Raw genomic sequence first — 13,562 nt, 5'->3', positions numbered from 1 at the left:
TGGCTGCCTCGGACTTTATTCTGTTGACTACTCTCTGTGTTCTGTTAGTGAGGAAATTATAAATCCATCGACCGACTTTTCCTGTTATTCCTTTAGCACGCATTTTGTGCGCTATTACGCCATGGTCACACTTGTCGAAGGCTTTTGTAAAGTCTGTATATATTACACTAGTTTATAAAACTGCAACATTAACACTCCTCCTTCAGAGTGCAGACACTGTATTTCCCATCTCCAGGATTCGAGTCCGGCCTGTCGGTTTCCCTGAATCCCTTCATAAATGTTACTCTGCCCACACTCCAACAGCACGTCAAGTACTAAAAACCATTTGTCTCCATTCACTCCTATTAAATACGCTCACGCTTGCTTGCTGGAAGTCCAAGCCCCTCGCACATAAAACCTCCTTTATACCCTCCCTCCAACGTATCCTAGGCCGACCCCTACCCCGCCTTCCCTCCACTACAGATTTATACACATGTCGTGGGGGTTCGGAAGGAGATATGATGGTTGAAGATAAACACACTTGTGGATGGTAACACTATATTGTCAGACTGTGGTAAGGGAAGGGCCCAGCCTGCCTGCTTGCTGTATGTTTAAGCGCGGAGTGAGGGCGAGGCAGAGCGTCCCACTCCCTCATGCTGCGTCCCGTGACGTCATACAGTCACTAGACCTAGGATCTTTTGTATAAACACATGTAAGGAGGATCAGCAACTATGCTGACACACACTCGAAGTCATTCTGTTTCGTTCCATTCTCTCTACATGTCCGAACCACCTCAATAACCCTTCCTCAGCCCTCTGGACAACAGTTTTGGCAATCTAGCACCTCCTAACTTCCAAACTACGAATTCTGTGCATTATATTCATAAATAACCCGCACATAGAAGAGAGGAGCCTACGACGACGTTTCGGTCCGACTTGGACCTTTACAAAGTCACACTTTGTAAATGGTCCAAGTCGGACCGAAACGTCGTCGTAGGCTCCTCTCTTCTATGTGCGGGTTATTTGTGTATCGTTCCAGTCACGGTATTGTGCCTTTTTTTTTTTTTTTTATTATCACACCACACATTGCCCTCAGACATGACATCTCCACTGCCTCCAGCCTTCTCCTCACTGCAACATTCATCACCCATGCTTCACACCCATATAAAAGCATTTTTAAAACTATACTTTCATACATTCCTTTCTTTGCTTCCAAGGACAAAGTTCTTTGTCTCCACAGACTCCTAGGTGCACCGATGCTAAAACTCGACCCTGCTCTTAACATTACAAACAGGCAAAATATGGACGTTTTTTTTTAGTTTCATGGAACATCTATATCACCCTTTCTCTCTCTCTCTCTCTCTCTCTCTCTCTCTCTCTCTCTCTCTCTCTCTCTCTCTCTCTCTCTCTCTCTCTCCTTTCCCCCTCTCCCTCTCCCTCTTACCGCACTTGACACACACCTGATACCCTTTTTTTCATGTTTGTCTCCTATACATGTGGCGTCCTTCTCATCTGTAGTTTAGTTATTAAGGACCCTTAGCCTGTGAGAAAAGCAAATTTCAAACATCTGTAGATTCTTCTTGATAGTTTTATTTGCCATTTCTTTAATTACAGTTTATTTATATACACTTCAAAGCTTTACAATGTTCTCAACTATATTGCATCATACAGTATTAGGTGTATAGATACTTGTAATTTGCTTTCTCATGGCAAAGACTGAATTGACAAAGAATTCACGAGAGGGAGTAAAGTACCCTCTTTGAGTTACCACTTGTCATGCACTACATGCTATTTTCCCCCTTTGCTAGGCACGATTAGAAATTGGTCATGGATAGCTTTAATTTAGTGAAGGGTGGCGACCACTGTAGCAGTAAATAGGCTTAGGCAGGGAGGGAAGCTGGGTGGGATTGACAAAGAGATGCGAGAGGTGCGGCTGACATAAAGAAAGGAATATATAAGCTGTCTGGCTAGAAAGGAATATATAAGCTGTCTGGCTGGTGGTCACTGAGCTTGTGGCCCTCGGAGTCTCCAGCTGCCGTTGACTTCACATTGCTGTTTCAACTTGTAGTATTAAGTTGTGATGTTTAAGAAGTTATAAAATGCAAGACTTTACCGTTACATTTTTGCTGATCATTCTGGTACTCTACTTAAATGATGGATGATAAGTACCGAGGATTTCCATTGCTGATGGGTTCTACTTCAGTAATCTTATATTATTTGCTACTTTAAATTTTAGTGGCAGCAACAATAGTTTGTTGACCAGGCAGGCACTAGACTTGCATGGCCCATGGCCGGGCTGCGGGAATTGGAAAACTCGCAAGGCCTGTCAAAGGTATATCATACGACTGATCGTTCAGCGTAGTCAATACGTCATCTGATTGAGTAAGCAGACTTCCGACATCAGCAGTTGATTTTGGGTCAGTTTTCCAAGACTGCGTGTATCAGGTGTCTCCGAACCCTATATACTGTTGTAGCTAAGTTGGGTACATCCCTAACAGTTACTATCAGAGCTAAATGTATTTTGAGTACTACTGACGCAGTGCTGTGGAATTTGTGGCTGGCGCTATTGAGATGTGGTGCTAGTCTCGCTGTTCAAGGGTATCGTAATAGTACCGAATTCAACATGAAGACGGCCTCAGGTGTTGTTAGACACATTTACTTTGTGGACGAGTTTACTTTTCCCGATTAGATTCGGTCGAGTTGGTTGAATGGAGATGGTTTGGTTAAACCGAGTTAGAATGGTCTGGTTAAGATAGGTTGGATTTGGTTAAGTTAGGCGAGTCCGCATTATTTCCTCCGTACCGTGGCAGTAGTGCCAAATTGGCGCTGGAAAACTGGCCTGTTTACTGAAACAGTGCCTTGAAAGTACTCTTTCAGTGAGACCTCAGTCAGACCGCAACTAGGTGACTCTCCCCAAGACTTCGGTCAGGCACTTAATCACCAATTACTCACACAGTCTTTATCTTCACACTTTATTCTTCTTGTCTGCAGTCAAGCATTTAAGGATCCAGTACTCATACTATGCTTTTTTTACGACTTTTGATTACCATTTAGTCCTCTGCCATACCTTTTGATACCCTTAATGGGTTTCGAGAGTTTTCCCATTCCCGCAATCTGGCCATGAACGAGGCTTGTCTGGTCAAAGAATAGTTCCTCTGACAGCATTTTCTCACCCACTTCCTCACTCTCGCTGGATCAGAATTGAATTCCTCCCTCACGCTCTCTCTTATTACTCTCTCCTCCCTTCCTACTCCTAACCACAGGGTAAAAAATAAGATGAAAAAATTAACAAACAGGTTATTAAGCATACTTTTATTAACATTACAACGTATATTGAATCTACATTATGCAATGAGTCATTCCCCCATGCCTGTCTCTCTCATGACCAACCACCCGCCCTTCCTCGTGCTGTAACAGCCAGCCAGATAGGCCAAACAAATATATTATAATTCAGACATGATACTAACTCCACCTTGCTGACGCCGAACTTTGAAGCTCCTGTGGCGGAATTCTTGATAATAGCCTCATTGCGTTGCTGTTAGGTCTCTCAATCAAGGCTCATATATAAAGCCAGTTTGAGACGTTAAGACAGAAACGAGGCAAGTTTCTGTTTGCATACTGTAACTATCATACAGTTCTTGGGTAAAATGGGGTAGCTGCACACTTCTGATGTACTTAATTTTGTTAAATAAAATCCAGCAAGCATTTTCATTTTTGCTATCAAGCATTTTAATCCAGCCTTGTGGCACTCCATCCTACAAGCACCATAAAAGCAAGGCACTATAATGCAATTAACGTACATAGGTCAGTGCCTGCTAGACCACTCTGAGTATATTTAGCAAGAGCCTTATATACTTGGTGGGTCGTTGCCAGCGTTTACATAAGAGCGAGGAAGTTGGCCTTGACACCTGTGGAAAGTATTGGTGTGGGTGCAGGGAGGAAATAGTGCATTGTGGGTGCAGGGAGGATGGGTACTGGCCTCATGTCATGTTGCTGTATGCTCCTGCTGCTGCCAAAAATCACGTCAACGAGGCGTTGCTACTAGCTCTTACATAAAGTAACTAGCATCAGGTTGCTTCTAGCTCTTACATAAATTTACTAATTGTATTGAGGGCGACGGAGACGTCTCTAAGCGAATTCTTGCTCATTGATAGGACAATGTATTAAGATAAGGTGTACTGACACTACAGCCTACTAGTCCTTGCAGATCGGTGCCGTACGTTTTTCCATGAGGTATCCGTGAGTTAGGTGCATGTGGCCGATGCCAACTTTATCGTGATCTAATTTTAGTACGTGCAAGTGTACACATGTCATAAAAGTACAGGCGTGTATTTGCTCGTATAGAGTAAACAAACACGTTTCCCTTATGGTGTTAAGTACACTAAGGTTCAAAAATTATATTACGATAGAGTTAACCATTATTTTTATCAATTTATAATCACGTAACGCGCTCCTATAAAGAAATTTACCTTATATCTATCACAAGACAAAACAAAAGTACCGCCACTACAGTGTACGTTACATTTATGCGCCAATTAAAGATATCTGTGCATTAAAGGGGAGAAAAACTGACACAATATTTTTCTGCTGCTTGCTGGCACCTAAAACTTATCTTAATGGTGCTCAAGAGTTTTCCAGTCGAAGTTCATGTACATGTTGCCATTTGTAGGCCAAGGAAAGAGAAATGTGTGTTGTGACAGGTGTTGTGGCCGAAAGAGAATGGAGAGGGGAAGACGGAGCACATTCTGCACTGACAGGGAATGACCCATCTAGAGTTATAGTCGGCCATTACATCTTTTGGGCTTCTCCTCCCATTGCTATGCTTCCCCCTTCATCGCCCATCGTCCCATAATGTTTTCCCAACCCCACCCATCACTCCCTTTCTCTCCCATCTCCACCCATCACTCCCTCCCTATCCTCTCCCATCAGGTACCTGGGTTCTCATTCCCTTGGCAGCCTTTTCACATCCTTCTTAACCTCCCCATCCCCAACACCACCAATAAACTCTGGCATTATTTTAGTGAAAGTTGGTGTACAGTGTTGCGGACGTCGTTAACCTTGGCTAACACGGCGCTGGGGATAATAGCGGAGATAAATTACCGGCACACTTACTATCTAAACATGTGATAGGTTTCTCTCCTACAGAAAGATATCTGAAAATATTTAAATTAGAGATATTGCACACCTATACTGTAGCGAGATAACTCCAGTAGTCACTATTTAATAAAGCTCGACTACCTCTCAAAGACAGAAAAAAGAGCCCGAGGTAATAGTCATGAGCTTTAAGAGCCATGGGGACGATGTTCCCTTTTAACAGGTAGCGAGATGTTAATAAACATCTCTGGGTACATTGTCTTCAATTACAGTTTTTTGTATCATTAATTGTTTATAATACGTGGCAAATTTTTGAAGCTGTTTTGTGCAATAATTGAGAAGTGGTGGAAGGCGAGTCAATTGGCAGGCGGGATCACCAGTAGCACGTTTATCGTCAAGGAGTTTCCAGCAATAAGTCCGTCATCACGGGCTGATTTTACCAGATTGGTAGCAGTTTTATTTTTCCGTAGTTTCTCAGTTTTGCAAATATAGCTTTAGAACCGTGTCATGTTTTCCTATTGCTGGCCCTGTTAGCCTGCATGAAACCGTCAGCGACGTGATGATGTACCACTTCTTTCTGTTTTTTTTTTTTTTTTTGCTATGCATGAGGGTGTATGAATGGATTTTACCTGTGGATTAATTTTAACTGTGTGTGTGTGTCTCAGAAGTATCCCTTACTGACTTCTTCCTCTAATCATTACACATGCATGGTCTAAAGGAGGTCAGTGACCTTCCCCTTCCCAACACAGCAAGATCAAGAAAAAAGTGCTGATTCTTGTTTACATCATTAAAAGATCTTAGGTCAGCAGGTCCTGTCGCAGTTGAAGAGGCATGTCCCGCATTTGCATATAGAACACATGCAAAAAAGACATCACATCCCTCTTTCTTCCTCCCAAAATAATAACTAAGAGCTAAAGGAATCTATTTTTATTCTAAACTCATTATTTTTCCAACCCTTAACTCTACAAATTCCTTAAGCATTCACCAGTTACAGTCTCTACTTAAAGAAAGAAAAGGGAACTGAGAACGGTATCTCAACATACACATTATTTTCATAACTATTTGAAGAAACTTAAAACTATAGACTATAGAATTGGTAAAAAAAAAATCCAGCATTCAGAAATACCAGGATGACTTCAGTGGGAGCCTGAATCGCGAGAGAGATCTTAACTTTAAACGTATTCTTGTTATTTTTATGGTAATTTCTACTGGGTTGTGACACTGTGCTGATATGCTTATCGTTTGAAAAGTTTAACTTTTTCATATATTATTTCAGCTTACAGGAACTATCAAGGCCTCTCAATAGTTGAAATGTTCGTCGATAGTTTACGAGCAGCAACAGAATCGTTAAGTTTTCCTTGCATGATGGCAGCAAAGGCAAGCAAATTTCATGGGCTCTTGTTTTTATGTATTTCTGCAAAAAAATAAAATGTTTGCGAATTGACAGTTCCATGAAGTTATACCAAGACATAATGTACAAGATTTAAGAATGTACAAGATATATTTGTCAGTGCACAGCTTCCCTCCTGTACGGTCATGCTGTCACACCCATATCCCCCCCAATACAGGAGGGCCCCGCTTTACAGCGCTCTGTTTTACAGCGTTTCGCTAATGCAGTGGTGGTCAATTATAACCTTTCTTCACTTATTCAAACTTCCTATAATAAATATATTCACCACTTACTATAAGCTAAGGACAAAAATATTTAAAGGTAAGTAATGTGTATACTGTATATGCATTTTTTAGGCCTAGCTCTATTGCTCACTTAATATATGATAGTGTAAACATGTTATCAGGTTTTTATATGAATTTGAAAAAAAAAAAAGCTGTTTCACTTTAGAGCGGTAGCCCGGAACCTAACCTGCTTTATATTTGGGGGCCCTCCTGTATTCATAATTTGTGCCTTAAGCGTGGTTGTTGTATATTAAGGATTGATTATATTGAGGTCAGGGAGAAGAATCAGTCCGTGTTGGAGCTTTCATTCAACCAGACTTCCACACCCTGATCACCTCCCAGTGCCCCCTTGTATATTTAAATTTCTATGATAAAATGGCTTGTTCATGGTCCGGGACGGAGGAAAATCCAGACTGACATCCTACCTCTCCCTGATCGTAGTGTACGTTGGTTAATTAATTATTAAATTGAGTGTGAGCGCCGAGATAAAATTAATGTTCATGTTCGGCGTCAAAAACAAGGTAAAAATTAGATTGACAATAACTGCCAGTGAACTCGTTCTCAGCACTCTCGTTCGACTTAGTAATACAACTTATAAACTTACACAATATTGGTAATTGTAGAAGCCCGAGAGGTGGTCAGTGGGGCGGAGTTGACCTGGGCTCAACATGTAGTCATCATCTCCACACCTTCATTTAAGAGTCAAGTTAACTTTCTCTGTGAGAGTACGCGAGTTAAGTATGTCAGGCAGTGTGGGGGTGGTTATGTATGTCAAGTATTGTGGCGTAGTTGTGTATATCAGGCTGTGGAAGTGGTTGTGTATGTCAGGCTGTGGTTTGGTTGTGCACTACTTGTGCACTTGCCAGTTTCTCGACACCGTGAAGGTGATGGCCATGGGAGAGCGAGAGGACGTATGTGGTGAGAGATAATAGTCTCATTACCGTAACCAGGAGGCCATGGAAAGCACCACACATGGTGTGTGTCATCAGGAAACCATGAAAAGCAGGCAAATAACTTTTTAATTAGAGGTAACAATAATGTGTAAATTAAGAAGCATTTAATATACACTTCTCATATAATATACACTTATAATTACTATAATATACATTTATTCTGTTAAATAAGACATGTAAAATACTTGGGTATATTAATTCTGCAACGTTTCGCCTGCTCAGCAGGCCTCTAAGTCGAATACAGGGGATAAAGATATCCATGTGTTGTAGATGTGTCTTATTCATCAGTTTGTCGGTATTTTGTCATCAATAATGATACTTATTCTAGGCCAAGTATAACACGTTTGTCTTTTCTTTCAGGTAATTACGGATGCTGTAAGGCAAAGTGGACTTTGTAAGGTAAAGTAAGACAAATTACAGTGATGTGTAAAACAAGGTCTTAAAAGTGACGGACATGGACTTTTCAGTCCTCCAGGTAAACTTCACCCGAACAAGGACACTTGCAGCTGGTAGGTGAGCGCCTGTCGATAAGCGAATACGATATGCCATTTTTTGCTGTTGTACATGCGATATCTTGAGCTGTGGAAGTGGGACAGTTACTATCAACAATGCCTGCCTGACCTGTCTGCCCTCCTGTCATGGGCTGACAAATGGCTCGCCTGAAAATTTAGATACATAGACTTCAAACTTCTAGTACGTGTTATCTCTGTTGTCAGTGTTTGAAGGAGAGATTGAGTTCAGTCGCATAATTTCAGCTGTTGGAGCAGTGGTAGTCCTCATTAAAATTGCCTCTCTGTCCAAAATATAAATATTGTTGATGCTCTGACAACAAATTTAGAGCACTCTTATTCAATTGCTGGACCTCGATTCACTGGTAAGATTAAGAATTTGCCAACATAGTAAACACAGACTTTAGAAAAGCCTCTGATAAGTGTAACTTACCAAAGATATCAAAAGTATGGTGTAATAGCAAGAAAAATGGGCACAATAGGAATACCTAAATAATGGGTGGATAGATCTTTAGACTTCATTACAGTTCAGACCCAAATAGCAGAAAAAAAATCATGAATAGTTTTATTGTGCAGGGGACGGTATTTTTATTGGAGAGCTCTTGAAACCGGTATACCACAGGTATATGCTATAAAACTACTTTTGCTGTCCTCCATCGCGTACGGAACATATATCGGAAATACTGCTTGTGGTTGGGAGGTGTGTGGAAGGGAAAGGTGCAGTGTAGGATGGGCGTTACGTTTGTTGAATTAATTTATGCTCTTTATATTTATAAAAGCTCCTGCCTGGTAGGGACAGGAATAGACCAAAATTTACTACAGACGATGATCAAGGGCACGAGCCAGGGCGTGGCAGGTCTTTTGTCATGATGTATGAGGGTGTGTCTAGACGGGTGTGGCATGTAATGAGAGAGAGAGAGAGAGAGGAGAAAGAGAGAGGGGGAGGAGGCTGTGTGCGTGTGTCAGTGCCAGTGCCAGTAATGGGCACCCTAGGACATGGTACATTGGGTGGGAGGGACGTAAGGCTCATGACAGGAAGGTGTACGTGGAGTTTACCTGGAGTAATTTACGGAGGTCACCACCCCCGCGGCCCGGTCCCGGTCCCGGTCCCAGACCAGGTCTCCTGGTTGCTGACCTGATCGATCAAGCTGTTAGTGCCCGCCGCCTGCAACCCAACTAACCAGCAGCTGTTTTGTATATTACATACTATTGCTTATCTTCCGGCACATCGAGTATAATTTGGTAATTCATAGCTTGACAGGCAGCAGCAGCGTCCCTGCTTTGAACCTGTGTTGTCCTACCATGAAGATGAAGAATTAGACAATGTGCAACATCTGGGTATCTTTATTTGTAGACGTTTCGCCAACCAGTGGCTTTATCAATACAATACATAATGTGAAGAAAGTATATTTATATTCAAAAGATGAGGTAATCAAGACTACGGTGTTCTTCACCAACTCCAAGGCTGACGGGCTGATTATCTCATCTTTTGTATTTAATTCTACATTGCGCCCTTGTATTGATAAAACCACTGGTTGGCGAAACGTCTACAAATAAATATACCCAGATATTGCACATATGTCTAATTCTTCGTCTCGTCGGTTTTGTATATCATTCATGTACAACTTATCCTACCATGATCGTTATCACATTTGGTTTTGTTTTTCTCGTGTAGACTTACTAGAGAGGGTCATTTACTAAGAAGTATCATCCATCTTAAAGCAGAAATAATGAGACTGCACTTTAGCCCCTCCATCAAATACCATTACCTAATTAGGAGCCTTTCAACATAAATTTAGTCACCGACAATGGGAGATAAAACTTTCTAGTTGCTTGAAGATAGATTTATCAGGCGAAGGCAGATGAGTCATTTGTCAGGACCTGGCATAGGAGTGGAGAGTCAATACATGTCTCACAAGTGACCTGGTCATGGAAAGGGCCGTGGGGGCATTGCCCCCCGGAACACCCTTCAGGTATGTTGAAAATGGTATAAAATACCGACAAGTTGATGATCAAGACATGTGTGCAACAGTTAGTATTTTTATTGAAACGTTTCGCCTAGACAGTAGGCTTCGTCAGAGACAAACGCAGCAGGTGTATTAATGCAATGATGATGTAATCAATCCATCAACCTTAATTTATGAAAGGTGGTGTCAGGACCTGTCATGTGAGAGTGTGTCGGTGCCACTATCGCGCAGCGGCATGGCAGGGTTTGTTACGTGCAGATTGAATTGGTCCTTCCATGGCTGGACGTGACAGGACATGTGGGGAGGCAGTTTACTAGCTCCAGACTCGGGCGGGGCTGGGAAGGGTGGAGTCATAATAGAGGGTAGTGGCGCCGAGCCTCCATATAGTAAATGAACTCAGGTTAATTGGGGGGAAAAGAGAGGTAGGTGAAGTGCGTCGGGAGTACAGCGGTGGACATGCAAGAGAGTAGTACCTGTTGCCTACCAGTGATGGCTCTAGGGATCATCGACCCTCGAGGCTTGGTTAACATTGCTTTTGTTGCGGCATGCAGTCCCAAGTACGTACTACAGCCCGACTGATCAGGAATGGTTTGAATTTTTTTTTTCCATTTCCCTCTTTAAGAGTGTTGGAAAACCTTTTGTATTGTTTTGTGTACTTATTGCACTACTGCTTTTCATTGGGGGTATTCTTAATCTTATATGCAGGCATCTCTAATGTAAAATAAGTCTCTCGCCTGCTGTCCAGTTTCAAGGCATATATTCTTTCTCATTACTTTAGGTTTTTGAATTGTTACGTCTATCGTAATTGAGGTTTTTAGTGAAAATCAGTATTCTAGACTGGAGTTAGAATGTGTTGAAAATTATCACTTAGTTGTTATCTCATTTTGTAAGGAAATGACATGCAGGATGACGTACAGTGAGGGAGACAAAATTTTATGTTATTATGATTATTATATTCTTTGTGAAACGTTGAACCGTCTGGCTCAGCTCAACTAGTAATGGAAGCCAGATTCTCCGTCTGTTAAGGGGAGACAGACGTGCTAACTATTCTAGAAGTGATAGATAAGAAACAGGAAAACTTAGCCTCAGGCTGGGCTATGGGGTTATAGTAGAAAAGCACTCGAAACTGGTTACAGGTAAGGTAGGCAGTCTGAACCTGAAAATCAGTTATTAACGAAGATGATCACAGTTACTACGAAGAGGGAACAATCAGGTAATTTGAACATGGAAAAATACTAGAAGGATAAATCCCAAATTTGCACACTGCGATAACGACGCAGATGAAGTTTAGAATAAATAAGTCAGTGACCAAGCATGGGTACCGTAAGGATACTAAAAACTGACATCTGAAGTCCACGACCCTTAATATTGATAATATTGCAAGAACGTGGAAACCTAGAAGTCTCCACATCGGTCACAAGTATGACTTAATGATGACAGTGAAAGTTCTAAATATGTTCTTTAGATCTGAGTTTTCGACTCTTAATGCGGCTGCTAGTGTCCAATAATAACACCGCTACCAGCATCACTGTCACCACCGCCACCACCACCACCACCACCACCCTGCTTGTACCATTACCATTAACACTACTGCCACTTTCCACGGGTAATTTTTCTTTTTTAGTATAGTATTCTTTTCCTGCCGTTAATGTTGCACCTATCTCATCTTGTCTGGTATTATCTATTATTCTTCTCTCCACCATCTAGCCCATGTTTTCATCCTCATTCCTTACATCATACAGACCCAAGGTCTCCTGCACTTCCCATACAATTTTCACCTTTTCTCTTCAACATCCCCCATTTTTCTTGTTTTCTTCGTCTTTATTTTACTTCTTGTCCACCATTTTCTCCCACCTACAAATTCTTAACCCATAGTGATGTATATGGTTGAAGCAATAGCTGGAATAATTGTTGATCACTGGAGCGTGGAGGAGGGGGGAAGATTCCTCAAGGGTTCCACTCCCTTCCCTTCCTCCCATCCATGTAACCCCCCCCCCCATCCCCATCTTCCCACCCTCTCAGAGCAATGCCCGCCAAATAGCTGAAGAACGAGAGCGTCACAAGCAACCTTTGTAGTGGTGGGTATATTGGCATGAATAGTTATCTTCCTTTTTTTCCTGATCAGTCTTGTCTGTTGGCTTTCTAGTTTCTTTTGTTGTATGTGAAAGCGGGGAGGAGGCGGCATTAAGTGTGAGGGCACCAGAGGTACCCAGTGTGTTTTAGGGAATCGGGGTGTTATTAACGTAGGGAGGGAGGAGGGGGCTGGATGCTCACTGTGCGTTGGAGTGTACAGTTAAATAGAATACTGAGGTATCGAGGCACCTTAACTACAGTGGTGTTGAACTACTACTCCTTTGTTCCTTCATCCACTTCTTTATAGCACGTGCTTTTACGTTGTAACAAGTACTTAACACTTTATCTCGTTTGTTTTCTATTTCCTCTCTATTGTGTTCTTTTTGCCTAATAATGTAGCTGGTGACGTTGTTAGTGTCGACCTGGAGTGTTTTGCACCTCATCTTGTGTAGCCGACGCCCACCACTCACTCCTTACACCGTGTTTCCCTGCACCAACACCACCATTTACTCACCCTCTCCTTTCCGCCTGTTGTCCCTGTTCACCATCCACTGTCACGCGACCCCACTCACCCACCCATGCTATCGCTTTTATTCAAAACGTTTGGTTTATATTTGAAAAGTCACGGGCTAGACTTCCGGGCCCGGCGAAATATATATTAGTTTTCTTACGCCTCCTTTTTCGCCTAACAATAAAAATGAGTACCAGGAGTTAACCTATGATTCTCTTGGGAAGAATATTGCTATGCCAATCTGTGTCCTTATGAAAAAAAAAACTCTGGTTCTGCTGGAAGTTTTTTGTAAGTCGTCGACATGTTGCAGTGTATCTGAATGATAATTAAAAAAAAGCGCTCGAGGTATAAATTTCCAGGTGTTCACCTTAATTCCTCTCCCTCCTACCCAAGCCATCATGTCCACTATCTACAACCCCACACGCGTCATCCCAAAGCCAGACCACCCACGCTATACCTCCCACATTCCACTCCCAAACCCATAACTATCTCTCCTAACGATCCTGAATTAGGTTATCTTCTACATTCACTTGCCTCTTATTCATGGAGCTCTCTGTCATCCGTCCTCATCCTTCTAATCAAATAGAAGGAATAGGACGAAGTAGAAGAAAAGGTTCTGTGTAAGAGGAAGGAGGAGGAAGAGGGCGAAGGAGAAAGAAGAGAAGCACATGTAGGGAACGAAGTAAAAGCAGGGATGTTTACCTGCAGACGGCTCCGGGGTCAGCGCCCCCATGGCCAAAGATCGGAGCAGGCCTCCCGGTGTATGTCATGATCAACCAGGCTATTTGCTAGCTGCACGGAAT

At 42.2% G+C, this 13,562-nt stretch overlaps 1 protein-coding gene across 5 annotated transcripts in view; it reads left to right on the top strand.

Moving 5' to 3' along the window:
* The window catches only part of LOC128689731 (uncharacterized), a 365,227-nt gene that overhangs the window by 337,918 nt on the left and 13,747 nt on the right, over nucleotides 1-13,562 (top strand). For 4 of the 5 annotated variants that reach the window (XM_070087631.1, XM_070087628.1, XM_070087630.1 and 1 more), the window contains one exon: nucleotides 8,060-8,098. The exons of the other annotated variant lie outside the window; for it this stretch is intronic. In XM_070087631.1, the coding sequence (XP_069943732.1) occupies nucleotides 8,060-8,098 (39 nt within the window). The remainder of the gene's footprint in view (nucleotides 1-8,059; nucleotides 8,099-13,562) is intronic. 5 annotated transcript variants of the gene reach the window in all.

This window comes from Cherax quadricarinatus, chromosome 22 (genome assembly GCF_038502225.1).
Source record: "Cherax quadricarinatus isolate ZL_2023a chromosome 22, ASM3850222v1, whole genome shotgun sequence".
NCBI classification, from domain to species: domain Eukaryota; kingdom Metazoa; phylum Arthropoda; class Malacostraca; order Decapoda; family Parastacidae; genus Cherax; species Cherax quadricarinatus.
Note: the sequence above shows the minus strand (reverse complement) of the source record. Positions and strands in the feature narration are given on the sequence as shown.